A 23,255-nucleotide genomic window follows, 5' to 3' on the forward strand; every position below is an offset into this window, starting at 1 on the left:
CTATCTCCTTAGTTATTCTGGGCTGGGTTTCCTCTGCTGAATCATTTGCTCCAAATTCTTCAGGTCGGGCATTGTTTTCTTTATTGGAGAAGACTGAGGCAAAGAAGGCATTGAGGAGTTCAGCCCTTTCTGTGTCCCCTGTTTGCATTTCACCATCTTCTCCTCTGAGTGACCCCACTGTTTCTTTGTTCTTCCTTTTGCTACAAACATACCCATAAAAGCCTTTTTTGTTGCTTTTAACCTCTCTAGCAAGCCTGAGTTCATTCTGTGCTTTAGCTTTTCTGACTTTGTGTCTACACGTGCTGGCTATTTGTTTGAATTCCTCTTTGGTGGTTTCCCCCCTTTTCCATTTTTTGTACACATCCTTTTTTAATCTTAACCCATTTAAAAGTTCTTTAGATAGCCACCCTGGCTTCTTTAGGCACCTTCCATGTTTCCGTCTCATTGGTATTGCCTGAAGTTGTGCTTTTACTATCTCCATCTTAACAAACTCCCAGCCATCATGAACTCCCTTTCCTTTTAGTATTACTGTCCATGGGATCTCACCCAGCACTTCCCTAAGTTTTATGAAGTCGGCTTTCTTAAAGTCAAGAAATTGAGTCCTAGTATGCTTGGCTGCTCCTTTCCGCTGTATAGTAAACTTAAGAAGAGCATGAACACTCGTGCCTAATGATCCTTCCACTTCTACCCCACTAACCAGGTCATCAACATTGGTTAGGACCAGATCTAAAATGGCTGTTCCTCTTGTTGCTCCTCCCACTTGCTATTGGTAACATTGAGAATGTCCTAACTTGTACACACTGGTCTGGATGCTTTGTTCCTTGGGAGGAGATGGACTCTCATTTGTACTGTATGCTCCTAAGGTTCACTGGATGTCTGCTAAGCCTTTAGTGTGAAGGCATTCATTGTGGATTTCTATTTTTTAAAATTGTCTTATGGTCATGGTTTTAAGCTGATTTCATTTTATATGAGTTATATCAGCCATAAACGAACAACTATTCCAGCAGGCTTCAAACAATCACTTTGCCATCTCCTCCCACTGGGTGCGCCCTGCCGAAGACCTCCCTTTCGAAGACGGCTCTGTGGACCTGGTCACGGCATTTGCGGCCGTCCACTGGTTTGACGGGCCTCGCTTTCTGAGGGAAGTGGACCGAGTTCTCAAGCCGTCAGGCTGTGTGGTCTTCAGCTCCTACAACCGGCACATGCAGTTGTGTTACAAAGATTGTACAGACGAGTTAACAGAGATCTTCAGAGAGGTCAGTCCATCACACAGGCCTGCCTGCCCGGACCTCGGACCTGAGGTCCACCTTCAGACCAAAAATTTCAGGGCCATCCCTGCCAGTTTTCTAGCCCCAAATGTCTGTGGGGTTGTTGTTTTTAAGTGTCTTTCCTGCTGAAGGACAGCAGAGTCCTTCAGTCTAGGTTAATTGAGCAACCTAGAAGTCCTGGATACATTTTAATCCCTCCTGCAAAACACTGGCATTATGGAAAAGAATATCATTTCAGGGCCCAGATGAGAACATGAAGGGGATAAGAAAAATTCATCCCACCCTCTGAAATCTTTGCCATGAGAAGCTCTTATGGTCAGCTTGCTTTGCGTTTTTGGGAGGAGTTTTAAGACCTTCCTGTGGGGCTGTGGGTTAAACCAAAGAGCCTAGGACTTGCCGATCAGAAGGTCGGTGGTTTGAATCCCCGCGATGGGGTGAGCTCCCATTGCTCCTGCCAACCTAGCAGTACGAAAGCACGTCAAAGTGCAAGTGGATAAATAGGTACCGCTCCAACGGGCAGGTAAATGGCGTTTCTGTGTGCTGCTCTGGTTTGCCAGTAGCGGGTTAGTCATGCTGGCCACATGACCCGGAAGCTGTACGCCGGCTCCCTTGGCCAATAAAGCGAGATGAGCGCCACAACCCCAGAGTCAGTCACGACTGCACCTAATGGTCAGGGGTCCCTTTACCTTTACCTTATGCAGAAAGATTTGTGACTGTGTGGCTATTTTCTGTTAGTTTATTATAGTAATATTTATAAAACCAGTTTCTACAAAGCACCATGACTTTCAACACTTTTAGCAACCCCCGCTGAGTAATTAAAATATTCCATATATATACACGCACACCACATCGTAGCTGTCAGCCCTCCCTCATTTGGCGGGAAACTCCCTTATCCCAGCGCCGTGTCCCGCTGCTGTCCCTTATTGATGATGTCCCTTAAAATTTCCCGGGAGGAAAGAGGCTCCAACTGTGTTGCTTGGCTGCATTGCTCACCCAATAAGGAGTCTAAGAACGACTGGGGGGTGGAGCTTGCATGCCTGGTGCTGATCAAGTTGGCCACGTTGCCTGGGGACTCGCCTTTGCTCAGCGCTTCCCAGTGGAGAGGTGACGGTGGTTTTCCTTGCTGCATCCCCTTTGCTGGGTTGCTGCACTGTGGGAACCACCGCTTGAGGCTTAATTTGGCTTCTGGCTGGGCTTTCTGCCTTTGGCTCGGAGGGGCTCAGAAGTTGAACATGCCTGTGCCTGGAAAATCCCTTATTTTAGCTGCTGATCCCTTATTTTTGAGGCTGCTGGTCCCTTATTTTCAAATCTGTAAGTTGACAGCTATGCGCCACATAAAACAAAAGACCTCCAAGTGGTTTACAAGGCAGTCTAAAATATTACAGTCAAACCTCGGCTGTCGACCATAATCCGTTCCAGAAGACCATTCGACTTCTGAAACATTCAACAACCGAAAACAAAGCAGAAGCCTCAGTACAATAGGGAAACTCAAAACAGAAGCCGGGTAGAATGTGCGGCTTCTGAAAATCGTTCAAAAACCAGAGCAGTTACTTCCGGGTTTTTGGTGTTTGGGTGCCAAAACATTCCAAAACGGAGGCATTCGGGAACCGAGGTCTGACTATAATTTGAAATACCAATTTAAAAAACATTAAAAACATGCTACACGAAATAAATAAAACTGACCATTTCAAACTAAAACCTAGGTAGGCATGCGGGAATGAAAAAGTTTTTAGCCAGATATGTCTATGGGCAGGCAGTTCCCAAGTGCTGCCACAATAAAAGATTGATTTCTTGTAAGTGCTGAATGAATGTTACGTGACACTTGTGAAAGGACCAGTTTCGCAGATCCCAGCCATCAAATGGGCACATACTGGGTGACAGTCTTGAAATACATTATTCTATAGGCTGCCACACCTCACACATTTCCCTCAGTGCTTTTAGTCTTTCCATATAGAGAGTATCTGCATGTTGACCATTTTTCTACTCCGGATTTCTGCACCTTTAACAGCTCAGCATCCTTTTTTATGCAGCATGCTTTGAACAGTGAGATTTTTGCTCAATAGCAGCGTGAGCGTGACTGTGGCTTCCCACCCCCCGCCCCTTCTCTCTCTCTCTCTCTCTCTCTCTCTCTCTCTCTCTCTCTCTCTCTTTATCTATCTATCTATCTATCTATCTATCTATCTATCTATCTATCTATCTATCTCTCTTTTCCAGATCCAAGACCAGCTTCTCACCTTTAGAAATGAAAAGATCAAATCACTTGAGAATGATTACCAAGAAATCTTTGATTCTTTGCCATTTCAGGAGAAGAAGAGGTGAGTGGATCAGGCCCTTTTGTACAATGCGGTGCATGGACCCAGCCATGCCAATCTTTTCAGTCTCCTACTAAAAACATTTCTGTTCCACCAAGCTTATGCAAACTATTAAGAATGCATCCACAGTCGTTAAATGATACCTGTTTTTAACTATTATTTTTGTTACCAATTTACTGAATTTGTAAGTTGCATGGTTTTGTTGCTGTAAACGGCTTTGATATATTTTTATGACACAGCAACGTACAAATATTTTTGTAACTAAACAAATACAAATTGGGAAGTCTAGAACAATGCTGTCAAAGTCACTAAGTTGAACAGTCACACTCTCCTGAGCAAACATACATATGATTGACACCACTTCCGTAGTCAAAAGATTTCTGTACTCTCAACTCAGCCCCACACCTCTCCTAAAGCTTTCTGTTTCTTTCCAGGATGACGGATATTTTCGATAAAATTCCCCTGAGCGTTGCTGATGTAATAGGATATATCCAGTCACTCTCGCCGTACCGACTTTATCTGGAAGCCCAGCCTGAGGAGGCGAAATCACTTCTCCAAAACACAGAGCGAAGGTGACAAAATCTGTTCACTGGAGTAAGCCAAATGTGGAAGGGCCAAGGAACCATGGTTAAGTCAGGGCCTGTAAGACAGAGTTGTTCTGCCTGGCCTTTGGCTTGGAGCCAATTTGATTCCCTCCCTCTTTTTCTTTTTTCTTTTCCTTCTCCTCCTGCGATGAGGCTACATTTTAATATTTTAATGTTTCAATATTTTAATGTTGTATTTTAATTTTGTTTTTATGTTGTAATCATTCAACTTGTTTTCATTATTGCTTGTAAGCGCCCTGAGCCCGGCCTTGGCTGGGGAGGGCGGGGTATACAGTAAATAAAAATTATTATTATTAATATTATTATTATTAGGATCGTCGTGTTGAAGTCTTTAGCCTGTGATGTTGCATGTCTTTTCATAGATGGCATGCAGTAGAATTTACGGGTAACTGTTCTCAGTACGAGATGCCAGCAAAGCAGAAGGGCTTGGATTTCCATATTTTTTCCTGCAATGAAAATTCAGCTCCAATATGCACATTGTAATTTTTAATTCAAAAAATTCCCATGTAGAATAACAAAATTGTAGAGTTGGAAGGGACCCCCCCTCCCCCAATTAGCCCAGGGATGGAAGGAAGAGATAACCACGACCAGAAAAGAATGGCAAACCAAGTTGGTGACAAAATTAACTGGGAAGCTCAGAAATCAAGAAGACAAGAAGACAAGAACCTTGGATTAGTATTGATATGCAGTTGTAAATATCATTAGGACCCATGGAAGGGACGGGTGGGGGAAGTCAGGAGATTCAGGGTAATCTCAATATTTGGATTTTTTTGTTACGTGTTTATACTTTTTAAAAATCAAATTAAATATTATTTTAAAAAGGAAGGGACCCCTAAGGGCCATCTAGTCCAACCCCCTGCAATGCTGGAATCTCCGCTAACGCATGTGAGTGGCAAAGTCAGGAGTGTTGCCAGATGCCAGTTATTCATTTAATCTGTGCATAAGCCATGCTTCAAACCTTATGCCGGCTTTATGTCATCAGTCCCATTTCCCCACAGCCGCCGTTTGCCACATTTTATTGTACCAGTTTGTCGAAGAGGCAGCCTCCCAAATTCTTCTAAGTATCTCGCCATTATGCGCTTGGCTGCCATCAAAAGACAACTTGTTTGAACCGTGAAAAGATGGAGCGGGGCTAGCTCTGGACATTTTGAGGTGTTTTGTCCAGTAATTCATTTCAATGAATCCCGGAACTGAACCCTGGTTTCTGCTCTCTTGCTTTCCTTCCCCTAGGTTTCTGGAGACAATGGGCGTTTCTTCCCGGGATACCCAGCTGGAGTTGCGCACAAAGCACATTTGCATCTTGGGCTGCAAGAGCTCCTGAGAGGAATGTCAGTCTAAATGCACAGGGCAGGGCGCATGCGTAGGAAAGCCGGATTTGGACCCCAGCTCTTGCTGAACTGCAATTCCCAGGATCCTTTAGCAGGAAGCCTTTTTAAGCCGACATAAAACCCCAAACTGGCAAGCCTGTTTAGTTGCAGACTTGCAGCTGTGACAAATGGAAGTTTAAGTCAGGCGAATGTAAGCGTTAGTTTGGGGCGGGTGAGTAGAGGCTGTTGTAAACAAAATCTGCCCTTTCCCCCTTATGGGGTATCCAAGAGCCCATTTAGAGTCCTTACGTGGGTTCCTATTGGTAGGAGAAAATAACAGAGGCCAACCAGAGAATATTGAGAAGCAAAGCAGCTAGTAAGCCTGATCTTTATTAAAGCTGTTGCAACAGGGTGCTCCTCTCACACACAGGAGGACGGAGGAGGACCTAGAACAAAGGTGTGCCTGCCCTTATACTGTATAGACATTTGAAATTGCCCGCCCTGGAGTCCAAGACCACCCCCAGAAACATACATCACAGAAGGGGTGTAACCCAAGAACAACCCCCCACAAACATCATACCTACATCACAGAAAAGGTGGTCTACAACAGAAATTTGAATGTTGTTGTTTATCCTGTCTGCCAGTATTAAGTTGTGGGTGGACATAGCAGTTGACACAGAGATTTCTCCAAGTGGTTCTTTATAGTAAGCTGGAACTGAACTGAACTGAACAGCTCAGCCGGCCTACTTTTATAGGCAGCCGGCTGTCAACATTGTAAAAAAAATTCCCCAGGGTTTTCCACCTAAATTAACTTATGTGGACCTGAGTGAAAACTATATACACAATACCCCTGGCGGCCAGGGTGAGAACATCAACACATAACACCCAGGTTATCTGATAATGCCTTATCTGATTGCCCGATTACATTTAAAAGCGCTACAATAAATTACTTCCCTGTTAAAACATTTAAAAACACACAAAGGCAGACCAGTGTCCCTAGGAACGTGCAGAAGTTGCAAGCTGTGTGCCGTGAATCCATGGCCACTCGTCTGTTGGAGGAGAGGGCTCACGCTGCTATTTATCAAAAATACAGGTTTTCCCCTCAGGAGAACCCACAGGGTGTGAGCTTCTCATACCTGGAAGAAAATTAAGAAGATAATAGAATGTGTCAGTCTGGACTTGCAAGAAGTTGCAAGATGTGCTCCATGAAATGGCCACTCCTCTGATTGAGGAGAGGGCTCATGCTGCTATTGATCAAAAATACAGGTTTTCCCCGCAGGAGAACTTAGAGGGCGTGATCTTCTCGTACCTGGAAGAAATGGTAAGAACGTAGTAGTGTGTGCCATTCTGAACTTGCAAGTAGTTGCAGGCTGTGCTCCGTGACACCATGGCCACTCGTCTGTTTGAGGAGAGGGCTCACGCTGCTATTTATCGAAAATACAGGTTTTCCCCGCAGAAGAATCTACAGGGTGTGATCTTCTCGTACCTGGAAGAAAAGGTAAGAACATAATAGTGTGTGTGTCTGAACTTAGACGCGTAGATCATTGCATTCGTACAGTTGGCATAATTTTATATAAAAGAAGAGCTCCATTATGAACTTGACTCTGATACTAATCTTTATCCTGAAGATGTCCTGGAAGGCTTCTTAATACTTTAGGAAAAAAATAGCATGGTAAATGATTCCTAGAAGACCCTTTCCATAACCTAACATTGGTATATAACAGTACAGGCACTGCAAAACTAGCCCCCCCCTTATGTGGGGGTTGTGTTCTGCCCCCCCCCCACATAAGTGAAAATGTGCAAAGTGGGGAGCACCCTTGAAAAAAAACCTCTGAATGCCTGCTTTCCCCTCCAACTCTCTTCCTCTCTCTCCAATCCAGACCAAAGTATCTGGAGTTGAAGCTCTGGGGGCTGGACGGAGGTTGTGAGGAAAAGCGACGGCAGAGGCAGCGCTACCTCCTGCGTCAGCTGCTAGACGAGGAGGCTGAACATCAGTGTTCTCAAGAAGTAGCCAGTCTTTCAACCAGCAGAAAGCTGCTGATTCATAGTACAACTTTAGGTCTGGCAGGGCAAAGCCCCCTCTTTCTTTAGCATCAGTTAATATCTTAAACTTAATTCTGGGCTTTTTGCCCTGCCAGACAAATTTTGAAATATCTCTCTGCCACCTCCCAAAACACTCCATTTTGTCCACAATCTGCAAAGTTTGAAACAAAAACAACATTTTTGGCAATACATTCATCTTAATAGCAGCAATACGTCCTGTCAAGGGCTCATGCTGCTATTGATCAAAAATACAGTTTATCCCCACAGGAGAACCTACAGGGTGTGATCTTCTCGTACCTGGAAGAAAAGATAAGAAGGTAATAGAATGTGTCAGTCTGAACTTGCAAGAAGTTGCAAGATGTGCTCCATGAAAGCATGGCCACTCCTCTGATTGAGGACAGGGCTCACGCTGCTATTTATCGAAAATACAGGTTTTCCCCGCAGGAGAACCTACAGGGCGTAATAGTGTGTGTGTCTGAACTTATACCTGTAGATCATTGCATTCGTACAGTTGGCATAATTTTATATAAAAGGAGAGCTCCATTATGAACTTTCTTGACTCCGATACTAATCTTTATCCTGAAAATGTCCTGGAAGGCTTCCTGGCCTTCTTAATACTTTAGGAAAAAAATAGCATGGTAAATGATTCCTCTAGAAGACCCTTTCCATAACCTAACATTGGTATATAACAGTACAGGCACTGAAAAACTCCCCCTCCCTTATGTGGGAGTTGTGTTCTGGGCCCCCCACACACATATGTGAAAATGTGCAAAGTGGGGAGCACCCTCGAAAAAAACCTCTGAATGCCTGCTTTCCCCTCCAGCTCTCTTCCTCTCTCTCCAATCCAGACCAAAGTATCTGGAGTTGAAGCTCTGGGGGCTGGACGGAGGTTGTGAGGAAAAGCGGCGGCAGAGGCAGCGCTACCTCCTGCGTCAGTTGCTAGACGAGGAGGCTGAGCAGCCTAAAACAAGGCCCTGCTGCACCTCTGGTCCTTGCTAACTCTACGATTCTACTGTGTCACTTTGCTTCCCGAAGTAAATATTCTGTCTCTTTCATTTCTTGTAAAAAAACAAACTTTCGTTATTCCTTTTCTGTGAAAACTTCTAGCAGGCATAAGGCTAAGGGTAAACACATATTCATAACAGACAAACAGAACTCTAGCAAAAGGTCTTAGACCTCTTGGTACTGTGCCTAGGTAGTAAGAAGGGGGTGGCAGTGATATAAGAAGACCAACTCCCCATCAAAGGAATGCAGTATCCCTGAAGTCCATTACGGGTCAGAGAAGAACAAGTGAAGGCAGGAACCAACTGAAAGAAACAGTTTTCTATTGCGACACAGTTACCATCACCCCACCGTGCAAGGAGGCGAGAGGGAACCCAGAACAAAGGTGTGTCACAACTTTACAAATTGCCCAACTCCTTAGCCAAAAGACCACCCCAAAAGCATCACAGATAAGTGATGAGTTAGGTTGTAAAAGTAAATCAGATCATGTTCAGAGCTCAGGTTTCTGCAACCACCACTCCCCAGGCTCCGAATCTTCTTCCCTTGGGGCTACCCAGCTGGTTCCTCCACCATTCTTCTGCGTCCAACCAGCCCATGACATTTTGGGTTAATTAACAGCTGGTTTCGCTGTGTTCGAATGAAAACTGCTCATGTATCGGACCTAGATGGGTACGGCCTTGGGTAAGTCAGGAGTGGGAAAGCCGTGTCCCTCATTATGTTGTTTCTTTGACTCCCATCCATGCTAACTATTGGCCATGCTGGCTGCAGAGGACAGGGGGCTGTACTGTCTCAACAACATTCGGGTGGATGCAGGATCACAGGTTCCCTAAAAGGTAAAGGTAAAGGGACCCCTGACCATTAGGTCCAGTCGTGACTGACTGGGGTTATGGCGCTCATCTCGCTTTATTGGCCGAGGGAGCCGGCGTACAGCTTCCGGGTCATGTGGCCAGCATGACTAAGCCGCTTCTGGCGAACCAGAGCAACGCACGGAAATGCCGTTTACCTTCCCGCCATTGCGGTACTTATTTATCTTCTTGCACTTTGAGGTGCTAGCTTTGCATAAAATGACCTGGCGATGCATTTCTCCTTGTTCTTTTTTCATTTTCATTTATTTTTTTATTAAAGATTTTCTTGTTTTACAGAAGTAAGTGTAATGTGTCTCATATTTTTTCCATGTAACATTTTTACAAATCCGTTTCATTTGTTGAGACATTAGGAGGAGAAGAGGGAAGATGGGTGGGGGTGGGGGTGGGTGGCGATGTTTCTGTTATGCTTAATGTATGTAGGGGTTGGTGTCAGCGTTGCTTGTGTTGTTCACTTGTGTTCCTTTGGTAGTGAGAGAGGTTGGGGTTGGCCTAGGGTGTGGTTGTTTGTTTGTGACTGGGTGTGGTGATTGGGTGTTTTGGATCAGGTTAGCCATTTTGATTTGTACGCTGTTGGTGGATTATTGTTGTTGTCTTGTTGGGCTGTGTATGTGATAAAGGGGAACCATACCAGGGTAAAGGCGTCTTCTTCTGTTTGTCCCCGTGTCAGTTTTCTAGTAGGGCTGTTTCCCATACTCTTTGGTACCATTGGTCTATGCATACTCCTGACAGGTCTCTCCAGTGTCTGGTTATGGTGTTTCTGGCTGCTGAAAGTAGGTGGGTTATGAGTTCTTTGTGGTGTAAATGGGCATTGTTGTCTTGGAAGATGTTTATTAGGGCCAATTCTGGGGTGATGTCTAATACTTGCTTAGTTATTTTACATATTTATTGTGTGGCTGTTGTCCAGAATAGTTGGATTTTGGGGCACTCCCACCACATGTGGAGGTATGTGCCTGTGGAGGTGCACCCTCTCCATCATTTTGGTGAGGTTCCTGGGCGTATTAGCGCTAGTATGCTGGTCCTGGGGGGGGGGGGGTACCGTGAGGCGTGGTCAGAGTCCGGTCCTGGACCGAGGATCTGGAGACTGTCCACCAAGGGCGAAGTGGGGTCCAAAGCAAGAAGCTGGGCGTGGTCGGGAACTCCAGAAAAACAGGTCTGGGTTGTGCTGATCCTGGGGGGAAGGTTACCGTAGGCGAAGTCAAAGTCCGGTCCTGGGTCACTAGCCTGGAATCAGTCCACAAGGAGCGGGGCAAGGTCCGAAACAGGAAGCCGGGCGGGGACAGGAGCACTGAAGTGTCAGGTCTGGGTCCAGGCAGGAACAGGAACTCAACAACGACGTTGCTCCCACAACCTGGGACCGGGCCGACTGGCCTTTATCTGTTCTGAGGCTAGGGGCGGTCCCGGCCCCCAGGAGACCCGCCTCTCCTGGCCTTAAGGGGAGCACTCCTCCTGGGAGCAACCAGTTCCCTTCGCCTCTCTGCCCTGCGTCTCTGCAGTTCAGGAGAGGCTAAAGGGTTACTGGGCCCAGGGGGAGACTCACCTGCAGGCACTGAGTCCTCAACCACCTCTGGACCCAGAGTGGGATCACCTGGTGTCTGCTCCTGAGGATCTAACACAGGTGCAGGCGCTTCAGAATCCAGGCCCTGCCCCAATTCAGCCGGCCCTGGAGGCGGGGACTCCTGTGCAGGCTGGGATTCCTCTGGTTCAGCCTCTGAATCGGAATCCCAGGCCATTACATGGGTGCTGGAAGAAACAGGTTCCCAACGTCGTTGCTCCCGTAACCTGGGACTGGGCTGACTGACCTTTATCTTCTCTGAGGCCAGGGGCGGTCCCGGCCCCCAGGTGACCCACCTCTCCTGGCCTTAAGGCAAGCACTCCTCCTGGGAGAAACCAGTTCCCTTTGCCTCTCTGCCCTGAGCCTCTGCAGCTCAGGAGAGGTTGGAGGGTTACTGGACCCAGGGGGAGACTCACCTTCCCCTGACAGGGCTGGGAGAGGCGCACCTGCAGGCACTGGGTCCTCAACCACCTCTGGAGCCAGAGTGGATACACCTGGTGTCTGCTCCTGAGGAGCCGGCCCAGGTGCAGGCCCTTCAGATTCAAGCCCCTGCCCCAGCTCAGCCGGCTCTGGAGGCGGGGACTCCTGTGCAGGCTGGGATTCCTCCGGTTCAGCCTCTGAATCAGATTCCCAGGCCATCACAGCTAGTTTTCTTGGTGCTAGGTACCACCTGTAGGTGAGTTTCAAAGTGAGTTCTTTTATTTTCATTGATATGGATTTAAAGGGGGGTTTAGACCACATTCTGGTCGATTGAGTGGGGTTAATCTCATAGCCTATGTCATTCTCCCATTGTTTTTTGATTGCGTCTAGGGGGATTGTGGGATTTTGGAGTAGTATTTTGTATACAGTATTGCGGATATCGTCCCTTTACCGTTTCCCTTTGTTGTTAGGAGGAGGTTTTCGAAAGTTGTCAGGGGCCTAGGTGCTGCTGTTTTTACTGTTTAAGAGGGCATGTAGTTGGTGTTGTGTTAACCAGGGCATTTGGGTGTCTTCTAGTTTGTCTTGTATTTCTTGTGTTGACAAAGGTTTGTTATTTTTATAAAAGTCGTATTAGGCGATATAAGCCTTTGGTTCGCCAGGTTTGTATCTGGAGGTTTTGTGCTGCATGGTGCAATAATGGGTGGTACGCCAGGGGGATTAGTGGGGATGGGGTTGGGGATAGTTTGCCTATTTGTGTTTTCCATGCTTTGAGCATGATCTGTGTGTACCTGTTAAGTGTTGTAGGAATTTTCTTTAGTTTGTTTGGGAGGAGTGGGTATGCTGTGGTGCAGGTGTTTTCAATTGTGTCCCTCTCTAGGTGTACCCATTGTTTTGTCTCATCTTTGAGTATATATGGGATTATATGGCATATTTGGTTGGCAATGTAATATGCTTCTATGTTGGAGATTCCCCATCCTCCTCCTGAGGTGGGGAGGTGCAGGTATTTGGAGCTTATTCTTGGTTTTTTCTGAGATGTGTCGCTATCTTTTCTCAGAGAGTGAGCCCCGGGCAGCTGGCAGTCGACGTGGGTTGTGGCTCAGGCCAAAGCACTCGGATGCTGGCAAAACATTTTGAGAAGGTGGTCGGGACAGACATCAGTGAAGCTCAGATCGAGGAGGCCAGGAGAGCTCCACAACCGCCCAATGTCTCTTATCTGTAAGTAGGAGCTGACCTTGCACGTGTATGGCCGAGAGAAAGCAGGCAGGAAGACCTTTTTCTCTCTCTCTCATCACACTAGAGCTTTTGAAGCTGAATGTTGGAAGATTCAGGACCCACGAAAGAAAACACAGCTTCATGCAGTCCATATTTAAAGTATGGAACTCCCTCCCACATGAGGCAGGGACGGCCACCAACTTGGATGGCTTTAAACGAAGACTAGAGAAATTAAGGAAGAGGCCTATCAGTGGCTACTAGCCACCTCTGCTGGACCTACAAGGTGGGCAGAGTGAAGGCCAGTTTTTCTGACTACCGGAAGCCGCAGGAGGGAAGCCATTTTGCTCAAATCCTGCTTGTGGGCTTCCCCCAGGAATCTGGTAGGCCATTGTGAGAACAGGATGCTGGACTAGACGGGCCCTAGGCCTGATCCAAAGGCTTTCCTTATGTTCTGATGTTTGTGCACACAGACACTTCCAATTACTCCACAAATTAGATAATAAGTATTAAAATATGAAAGTATAATTAAAGCGCTATCATACCACTTTAAATAGTCATGGCTTCCCCCAGAGGATTCTGGGAGCCATCATTTGTTACAGATTTACAAAAGCAGCCCCGGAATGTCTCACTTTTCCTTAGGACGTCCAAATTTTCATGCGAGGGTATGGAGTTATGCAACCATACAACCTTAGAAGACACCTGAAGCACAGGGAAAGTTTTCGGGTTTTTTTTAATGTGTAGTGTTTTGTTATGTTTTTATATATGTTGGAAGCCACCCAATGTAGCTGGAGCGACCCAGTCAAATCGCTTGGGTATAAAGAATACAATGATTATGGAATAGGACACCCCTATTTTCATCCGAGAAATGTTGGGCGGTATAACGATGGCTGTGCTCTGTCTCCACAGCTGGAGCCAGAAATGCTATTGAATTCCAGTTGCTGGAAACCACAGAAGGGGAGAGGAGTCTTGCAAAGGGGCCAAGAAAGGGGGTTGCTGTGGGTGTGGTCTGCCCCGGGTGTCACCACTGAGGGGGGTAACAAAATGCCAGGCAGCACTCACCACGGGGCCTGCAGCGTGCCCGAGCTACGCATCTCTCCTGGGAGTGACGTGGTGGCTTGGGCGCCTGCAGGCTCCTCACTGCCTCTCCCCCCCCCCCCAGGTGTAGGGTGGCTGAGTGGGAGAAGGCAGGCAGACTCTGGAGCCCCCGCGACGCGCCCTGCCCCTATGGGTGGCTCACCCACTGGGGCGCAGTGCCCCAGGCGCCCGAGCGGCTTCCTTTGCCGCTGGTCTTGCACCCAGATTTTGTTTGCGGGTTTCCCATTGGGGCATCTGGCTGGCCACTGTGAGAACAGGATGCTTAGCCAGATGGGCCTTGGGCCTGATCCAGCAGGCTTCGAACAATCACCTTGCCATTTCCTCCCACAGGGTGTGCCCTGCCGAAGACCTCCCTTTCAAAGACGGCTCTGTGGACCTGGTCACGGCGTTTGCGGCCGTCCACTGGTTTGACGGGCCTCGCTTTCTGAGGGAAGTGGACCGAGTTCTCAAGCCATCAGGCTGTGTGGTCTTCAGCTCCTACAACTGGGACATGCAGTTGTGTTACAAAGATTGTACAGATGAGTTAACAGAGATCTTCAGAGAGGTCAGTCCATCACACAGGGCCATCCCTGCCAGTTTTCTAGACCCAAATGTCTGCGGGGTTGTTGTTGTTTTTAAGTGTCTTTCCTGCAGAAGGACAGAAGAGTCCTTCAGTCTAGGTTAACTGAGCAAACCTACAAGTCCTGGATGCATTTTAATCCCTCCTGCAAAACACTGGCACTATGGAAAAGAATATCATTTCAGGGCCCAGGCGTTTATTGCAATAATATTTATAAAGCCAGTTTCTACAAAGCACCATGACTTTCAACACTTTTACCAACCCCCGCTCAGTAATTAATATAGTCCACATATATACACACACAGACACCACATAAAACAAAAGACCTCCAAGTGGTTTACAAGGCAGTCTAAAATATTACAGTCAAACCTCGGCTGTCGACCATAATCCGTTCCAGAAAACCATTCAACTTCTGAAACGTTCAACAACTGAAAACAAAGCGAAAGCCTCAGTACAATAGGGAAACTCAAAACAGAAGCTGCGTAGCATGTTCAGCTTCTGAAAATCGTTCAAAAACCAGAGCAGTTACGGTACTTCCGGGTTTTCGGTGTTTGGGTGCCAAAACGTTCCAAAACGGAGGTATTCGGGAACCGAGGTCTGACTATAATTTGAAATACCAATTTAAAAAACATAAAAAACATGTTACATAAAATAAATAAAACTGACCATTTTGAACACTTATAGCTACTAAAACCTAGGTAGGCATGCAGGAATGAAAAAGTTTTTAGCCAGATATGTCTATGGGCAGGCAGTTCCAAAGTGCTGCCACAATAAAAGATTGATTTCTTGTAAGTGCTGAATGAATGTTACGTGACACTTGTGAAAGGACCAGTTTCGCAGATCCCAGCCATCAAATGGGCACATACTGGGTGACAGTCTTGAAATACAGTGGTACCTCGGGTTAAGTACTTAATTCGTTCCGGAGGTCCGTTCTTAACCTGAAACTGTTCTTAACCTGAAGCACCACTTTACCTAATGGGGCCTCCTGCTGCTGCCATGCCGCCGCTGCACAATTTCTGTTCTCAAACTGAAGCAAAGTTCTTAACTTGAAGCACTATTTCTGGGTTAGCGGAGTCTGAAACCTAAAGCGTATGTAACGTGAGGTACCACTGTACATTATTCTAGAGGCTGCCACACCTCACACATTTCCCTCAGTGCTTTTAGTCTTTCCATATAGAGAGTATCTGCATGTTGACCATTTTTCTACTCCGGATTTCTGCACCTTTAACAGCCCAGCATCCTTTTTTATGCAGCATGCTTTGAACAGTGAGATTTTTGCCAGTATAAAAGAAATGACTGTGGCTTCCCACCCCCACCCCCCACCCCTCTCTCTCTCTCTCCCAGGTGGTAGAACAGCTTTTCACCTTTAGAAATAAAAAGCTCAAATCACTTGAGAATGATTACCAAGAAATCTTTGATTCTTTGCCATTTCAGGAGAAGAAGAGGTGAGTGGATCAGGCCCTTTTGTACAATGTGGTGCATGGACCCAGCCATGCCAATCTCTTTAATCTCCTGCTAAAAACATTTCTGTTCCACCAAGCTTATGCAAACTATTAAGAATGCATCCACAGTTGTTAAATGATACTGGAACAATGCTGTCAAAGTCACTAAGTTGAACAGCCGCACTCTCCTGAGCAAACATACATATGATTGACACCACTTCCGTAGTCAAAAGATTTCTGTACTCTCAACTCAGCCCCGCACTTCTCCTAAAGCTTTCTGCTTCTTTCCAGGATGACGGATATTTTCGATAAAATTCCCCTGAGCGTTGCTGACATAATAGGATATATCCAGTCACTCTCGCAGTACCGACTTTATCTGGAAGCCCAGCCTGAGGAGGCGAAATCACTTCTCCAAAACACAGAGCGAAGGTGACACAATCTGTTCGCTGGAGTAAGCCAAATGTGGAAGGGCCAAGGAACCAGGGTTAAGTCCACTAGGAGAGTTGTGTTGAAGTCTTTAGCCTGTGATGTTGCATGTCTTTTCATAGATGGCATGCAGTAGAATTTACGGGTAACTGTTCTCAGTATGAGATGCCAGCAAAGCAGAAGGGCTTGGATTTCCATATTTTTTCCTGCAGTGAAAATTCAGCTCCAATATGCACGTTGTAATTTTTAATTCAAAAAATTCCCATGTAGAATAACAAAATTGTAGAGTTGGAAGGGACCCCCTCCCCCAATTAGCCCAGGGATGGAAGGAAGAGATAACCATGACCAGAAAAGAATGGCAAACCAAGTTGGTGACAAAATTAACTGGGAAGCTCAGAAATCAAGAAGACAAGAACTTTAAGAAAGAATGGGGAAAGTTTATAATTTATCTACGAGACTACTGTAAGCAAGTTAAAACATTAGCAGGATTTTAATCACAATTGTAAAGTAACAGTAAGTATGGATAATTTAGAAGGGTAAAAATTTGGATTAGTATTGATGTTGTTGTTGTTGCTGTTTAGTCATTTAGTCGTGTCCGACTCTTTGTGACCCCATGGACCAGAGCACGCAAGGCACCTCTGTCCTCCACTGCCTCTCGCAATTTGGTCAAACTCATGCTGGTAACCTCGAAAACACTATCCAACCATCTTGTCCTCTGTCGCCCCCTTCTCCTTGTGCCCTCCATCTTTCCCAACATCAGGGTCTTCTCCAGGGAGTCTTCTCTTCTCATGAGGTGGCCAAAGTACTGGAGCCTCAGCTTCACGATCTGTCCTTCCAGTGAGCACTCAGGGCTGATTTCCTTAAGAATGGATAGGTTTGATCTTCTTGCAGTCCATGGGACTCTCAAGAGTCTCCTCCAGCACCATAATTCAAAAGCATCAATTCTTTGGCGATCAGCCTTCTTTATGGTCCAGCTCTCACTTCCATACATCACTACTGGGAAAACGATAGCTTTAACTATACGGACCTTTGTTGGCAAGGTGACGTCTCTACTTCTCAAGATGCTGTCTAGGCCTGTCATTGCCCTTCTCCCAAGAAGCAGGCGTCTTTTAATTTCGTGGCTGCTGTCACTATCTGCAGTGATCATGGAGCCCAAGAAAGTAAAATCTCTCACTGCCTCCATTTCTTCCCCTTCTATTTGCCAGGAGGTGATGGGACCAGTGGCCATGAGCTTCGTTTTTTTGATGTTGAGCTTCAGACCATATTTTGCGCTCTCCTCTTTCACCCTCATTAAAAGGTTCTTTAATTCCTCCTCACTTTCTGCCATCAAGGTTGTGTCATCTGCATATCTGAGGTTGTTGATATTTCTTCCGGCAATCTTAATTCCGGCTAGGGATTTATCCAGCCCAGCCTTTCACATGATGAATTCTGCATATAAGTTAAATAAGCAGGGAGACAAAATGCAGCCTTGTCGTACTCCTTTCCCAATTTTGAACCAGTCAGTTGTTCCATATCCAGTTTTAACTGTAGCTTCTTGTCCCACATAGAGATTTCTCAGGAGACAGATGAGGTGATCAGGCACTCCCATTTCTTTAAGAACTTGCCATAGTTTGCCATGGTCGACACAGTCAAAGGCTTTTGCATAGTCAATGAAGCTGAAGTAGATGTCTTTCTGGAACTCTCTAGCTTTCTCCATAATCCAGCGCATGTTTGCAATTTGGTCTCTGGTTCCTCTGCCCCTTCGAAATCCAGCTTGCACTTCTGGGAGTTCTCGGTCCACATACTGCTTGAGCCTTCCTTGTAGAATTTTAAGCATAACCTTGCTAGTCAGCTTGTTAGTATTGATATGCAGTTGTAAATATCATTAGGACCCATAGAAGGGATGGGTGGGGGAAGTCAGGAGATTCAGAGTAATCTCAATATTTGGATTTTTTTTGTTACATGTTTATACTTTTTAAAAATAAAATTAAAAATTATTTTAAAAAGGAAGGGACCCCTAAGGGCCATCTAGTCCAACCCCCGGCAATGCAGGAATCTCCGCTAACGCATGTGAGTGGCAAAGTCAGGAGTGTTGCCAGATGCCAGTTATTCATTTAATCTGTGCATAAGCCATGCTTCAAACCTTATGCCGGCTTTATGTCATCAGTCCCATTTCCCCACACCTGCCATTTGCCGCATTTTATTGTACCAGTTTGTCGAAGAGGCAGCCTCCCAAATTCTTCTAAGTATCTCGCCATTATGCGCCTGGCTGCCGTCAAAAGACAACTTTTTTGAACCGTGAAAAGATGGAGCGGGGCTAGCTCTGGACATTTCGAGGTGTTTCGTCCAGTAATTCATTTCAATGAATCCCGGAACTGAACCCTGGTTTCTGCTCTCTTGCTTTCCTTCCCCTAGGTTTCTGGAGACAATGGGCGTTTCTTCCCGGGATACCCAGCTGGAGTTGCGCACAAAGCACATTTGCATCTTGGGCTGCAAGAGCTCCTGAGAGGAATGTCAGTCTAAATGCACAGGGCAGGGCGCATGCGTAGGTCACTGGGTGGCTTCCTCTGATACGAGGTCGTTGTCATATTTTACCTGCTCCTCACATGTAGAATCATGTGCATTGTTAAGAATCTTTTCATTTGGTATCATAATAAAACAGAACTGAGTTCAATAGTGAATTCATTCCTTTTATTTGTTGTTCGTTTATAGCCTATATAACTCACATAAAATGAAATCAGCTTAAAACCATGACCATAAGACAATTTAAAAAAATTAAAATCAATAATAATAATAATAATAATAATAATAATAATAATAAATTTTATTTATATCCTGCCCTCCCCAGCCGAAGCCGGGCTCAGAGCGGCTAACATCAAATGTATAATACATTAACATAAAATCAGACAATCAATTAAAATACATCCTCAAATCAGATCAGGATCAGAATAAAAACCAATCGGATGGCAACCCGCAGATTAGGGTTGGGGACCTTAAATGCTCACCAGGCCCAACTGTTTGTGCTGAACTTATATGGGCCTGTGAGAAAAATTGGGAGGCCACTTTCATGCAAGTTCTTATGAAAGGGGAGAGGGAGTCAGACTGAACCCCGACCAAAGGCCTGACAGAACAGCTCCGTCTTGCAGGCCCTGCGGAAAGATGTCAAGTCTCTCAGGGCCCTAGTCTCTTGTGACAGAGCGTTCCACCAGATTGGAGCCACAGCCGAAAAAGCCCTGGCTCTAGTTGAGGCCAGCCTAACCTCTCTGTGGCCTGGGACCTTCAAGATGTTTTTATTTGAAGACCGTAAGTTCCTCTGTGGGACATACCAGGAGAGGCAGTCCCGTAGGTACGAGGGTCCTAGGCCGTATAGGGCTTTAAAGGTTAAAACCAGCACCTGATCCTGTACCCCACCGGGAGCCAGTGCAGCTGGTATAGCACTGGGTGAATGTGATCTCGCAGTGAGGACCCCGTAAGGAGTCTTGCCGCGGCATTCTGCACCCGCTGGAGTTTCTGGGTCAGTCTCAAGGGCAGCCCCACGTAGAGCGAGTTACAATAATCCAGTCTGGAGGTGACCGTCGCGTGGATCACAGTGGCTAGGTCAGGGCGAGAGAGGTAAGGAACCAACTGCTTAGCTTGGTGGAGATGAAAAAATGCCGCCTTTGTTGTAGCTGCAATCTGCGCCTCCATGGAGAGGGAGGTATCGAAGATTACACCCAAACTCTTAACGGACGGTGCTGGCACTAATTGTGCCCCCGCAAGAGATGGAAGTTGCCCCCCCAATCCCATATCGTCCCTTCCCAGCCAAAAGACCTCTGTCTTCGAAGGATTTAACTTCAACCGGCTCCCACGTAACCATCCAGCCACAGCTTCCAAACATCTGATCAGTGTGTCTGGGGCCGAGTTGAAATCTTGAATTTCTCTTGCTGCTTTTATTTGTCTATGTTATCTGCTCTCTATTTGGAAAATGCAACCTCTCTACTACTTCTGTTATGTTTCATAAACTTGATCGTGTTTTGTTGTGTTTGTCATTTTGATCTTGCATTCGTATGAAACCTTAAAAATCCAATCCAGCTTAAAACCTAAATACCAAACGCCTGACGCAAGAATAGATATGACACTATTGTAGCCTTTTTAGGCCCTTTAAACCATGGGTAGGAAAAATGTTGCACCCGAGCTGGGACGAAAAGAGCCAAACGACACCAAGGGGGTTAAATCCAGAGAAAGAGCATTTATTCTGCCATCCGGGGGGGGCATAGGCACCTGTGTGATTCAGTTCACAAAAGACAGGCCACAGCAAAAAGCATTTTACATCAGGTTTTTATCCTGTTCCCCAAACCCCTTCCCTCTCCCCCTTCACAGATTTTACATAGAAATGTTTCTTTTCGTTCTCTGGCTCTGCTCCCAGAAGTATGTTGCAAGTCAATGTACCAGGACAAGGTTATCTTGGATCTGGGAAGCGAAAAAGCTTTACTGTTCTCAGCTCTAGGTTTGTTACAGCGTTTTTCGTTACAGAGAGGAACTGCTTAGCTAACGCTTTTTGTCTTAGAGGAAAATGCAGTTTTAAAATGCTTATGGCGAGGCCTGACTGGGGGGGAATTCACAAACAGTTTTTAGGGCTTTTGGGGGGGAACCCTAACTGTACCCCTTCACTATGGATGGCGTTGCTATGTCTTTACTCATAGTTATCTCTGTTCCCGTACTCTCAAAGCCACTTTAGTAGTAGTACTTGTCTGTTTTCCAGGCTTACTCAGTGACTGTCAAGTTCCACCCCTGAGTTAGCCCTCTATTGCTTTGTACACACAGTAAGATTTAGAAACCTACCCCCCCCCCACACACAGTGCAAGCCTAATTTCTCAACAGCATTAAAATATGATAAAACTAATAGGGTGATGTTATGTACTGAGTTGAATAGGATCCAAAATGCAGCAGTCTGATTGGTCCTAGAACAATAGGATCCAAAATGCAGCAGTCTGATTGGTCCTAGAACAATAGGATTCAGAATGCAGCAGTCTGATTGGTCCTAGAACAATGCAGCAGTATGATTGGTCCGCAGGAGCCACCCAATCCAGCTCCAGGTGGAAGTGAATCCACAACCTGATTGGAGAAGCAGGAGAATCCCGGAATTAGCCACGTGCAGCCCATTGTGTAAATAATGTATATAAAGCAGATATTGTGGGGGAACTTTGATTCCTCCTCACCACTATGAGCTGAATAAAGAGCATGAAATCCACTCTCGACTCCGAGTATATTTCAGGTGACAAATCACATCAGCTGCCCCTCCCATCAATACAAATCAATAAAAATACATAGCTAATTGAGGTTCTGCCCCGCCCCAACAAAAGGCCTGCCCCCTAACAAAAATCCTGGCTACTATGTCCATGTCAGTGGCTACTAGCCACAATGGCTATGCTGTACCTCCACAATCAGAGCCAGAAATGCTTCTCAATACCAGTAGCTGGAATGGAAGGAATGCTCTTGGGTTTGGTTTCTGCTTGCGGGTTTCCCATGAGGGCACCTGGTTGGCCACTACAAGAAGAGGATGCTGGTCTAGATGGGACATGGTTCTGATCCAGCAGGTTCTTCTTATGTTCACATCAGCCAAGGGTGGTCAACCAGTGGAGCTTCAGATATTTCCTGGACTACAACTCCCATCATCCCAGGCCATTGGGCATCCTGGCTGGGGGATGGGAACTGATGCCCGGCACATCTAGAGGGGGATCATAGACGTCACCCATGTTGATTGACAAGGTAAATAAAAAATCCTGGGCCAACAAAAGAAGAATGGTGGATGAAGATGACAGACTTGACAGAACTGGTGAAGCTGACAGGAAAAATCCGAAACCAGCATGATCAAGTATTCCAAAAGGACTGGAGTAAATTTATACAATACAGTGGTACCTCGGGTTACGTACGCTTCAGGTTACATACGCTTCAGGTTACAGACTCTGCTAACCCAGAAATAGTACCTCGAATTAAGAACTTTGCTTCAGGATGAGAACACAAATCATGCTCCAGCAGCGTGGCGGCATCAGGAGGCCCCATTAGCTAAAGTGGTGCTTCAGGTTATGAACAGTTTCAGGTTAAAAATGGACCTCCAGAACAAATTAAGTACTTAACCTGAGGTACCACTGTATCTGAAAGATTGTTGGAAGCAATTAATACCACTAGCAGAGTTGTCTGAAGACTTGTAATTAGAAATGTTCTATCTTTCTATATTTATTTAAATTTTGAGCCATTTTGTAATGAGTGCAATTAGAACTGGAAAATGTATAAAATGCAATGATATACAGCTTAATTTTGAAAGCCATGAGGTGGGAAGGAAGGAAGTCGATAGGGATAGGCTCTAAAGACCCAAGGCGGTAAAGTGGATAATGATGATGTGAATTTATAATATCAAATGGAAAATAAATAAAAAAAATATAATTATTTTTATTTCATAAAATTTATACACCGCTTGAGGGGGAAACAAACCTCGAAGCAGTTTATAATCCTAGATAGGGATTGGTCTCCTGTCTGGAAACCTGGAGTGCAATGAGGACCAATGGTCTGATTCAGTTTAAAGCATTTTGCTTTGCAAGTCTTTATGATTCCAGTCGGCAATCTGGGAACTGCCGCTATCTCAGGCCCTGTGTATGGACCAGTAGGGAAGGGGGTTCACTGATGCCAGCCACAGCGGGCAATCTCACCAAACCAGTGGCATAGATGTAGGTTAAAACATATGCCCGAGGCGTCTGTCTTTTCCCCGGCCATCAATCACTCCGGTCCATAAGAAGTGAGAGAGGATGTGCAATTGGTGATAAGGAGGTCTCCAAGCAACAGGGGGAGCAGATGAAAGAGGCTGCGCTCAGCAGAACCATGTAAATCAGCCTCTCTCTTTTTCACTTTTGTCAGTCACGCTTCCAGCCGGTTGCTCCACCAGGCCATCTCGTCTGGCTCTCTCCTGGAGAGCTCGAGTCTTCCTAATGCCACCGCCCTGCTGCTAGCAGCAGAGCCAACCAAAGCAGGTGTCCTGGTTTGTTGCACCCCACAAGGAATGTCAAGGAAATCTGAGTTAGGAGGGTGGCAGTGTTGATCCTTTTTGAAAAGCTACAGGATCTGAAGAACAGAGACACCGGACATTTGGATCTCGTTGGCTGGAGTTTAGGGTGAGTTAAGCTTGGAGTTAAG

The 23,255-nt window shown here is 45.9% G+C and overlaps 3 protein-coding genes across 5 annotated transcripts in view; all 3 read left to right on the plus strand.

Annotated features, from left to right (window-relative positions):
* LOC307204251 (putative methyltransferase) overlaps positions 1-18,762 on the plus strand; it is a 35,336-nt gene extending 16,574 nt beyond the window's left edge. Inside the window, exon 7 of the transcript XR_013833547.1 lies at positions 18,638-18,762. The gene's annotated coding sequence lies outside the window, so the exon portion shown is untranslated. The remainder of the gene's footprint in view (positions 1-18,637) is intronic.
* On the plus strand, positions 873-5,569 carry LOC307204579 (putative methyltransferase; the record flags this gene model as incomplete). The annotated part of the gene is made up of 5 exons (XM_079956183.1): positions 873-890; positions 1,008-1,256; positions 3,483-3,583; positions 4,015-4,152; positions 5,416-5,569. The coding sequence occupies 5 exons, from the start codon at positions 873-875 to the stop codon at positions 5,504-5,506; spliced, it is 597 nt and encodes a 198-aa protein (XP_079812309.1). The 3' UTR covers positions 5,507-5,569.
* LOC307204237 (putative methyltransferase) lies at positions 6,659-18,762 on the plus strand. 3 transcript variants are annotated; one of them, XM_079955835.1, is made up of 6 exons: positions 6,659-6,813; positions 12,430-12,590; positions 14,013-14,226; positions 15,586-15,686; positions 15,975-16,112; positions 18,504-18,762. In XM_079955835.1, exons 1-6 carry the CDS (start codon positions 6,703-6,705, stop codon positions 18,592-18,594), a joined length of 816 nt encoding a protein of 271 aa, XP_079811961.1. In that variant the 5' UTR covers positions 6,659-6,702; the 3' UTR covers positions 18,595-18,762. The 3 variants fall into 3 exon arrangements, with proteins under 3 accessions (XP_079811961.1, XP_079811962.1, XP_079811960.1); XM_079955836.1 differs by lacking the exon at positions 6,659-6,813 and adding an exon at positions 6,823-6,990; XM_079955834.1 differs by lacking the exons at positions 6,659-6,813; positions 12,430-12,590 and adding an exon at positions 13,256-13,771.
* Positions 18,763-23,255: the final 4,493 nt, after the last annotated feature.

Source organism: Podarcis cretensis, assembly GCF_951804945.1.
Source record: "Podarcis cretensis genome assembly, chromosome: 15".
NCBI lineage: Eukaryota > Metazoa > Chordata > Lepidosauria > Squamata > Lacertidae > Podarcis > Podarcis cretensis.

Coding starts and splice junctions, on each gene's coding strand:
- LOC307204237 (XM_079955834.1), top strand. CDS start 13,338: ATGTTTTTATATATGTTGGAAGCCACCCAATGTAGCTGGAGCGACCCA. Junction 14,227..15,585: donor TAACAGAGATCTTCAGAGAG/GTCAGTCCATCA, acceptor TCTCTCTCCCAG/GTGGTAGAACAGCTTTTCAC. Junction 15,687..15,974: donor CCATTTCAGGAGAAGAAGAG/GTGAGTGGATCA, acceptor GCTTCTTTCCAG/GATGACGGATATTTTCGATA.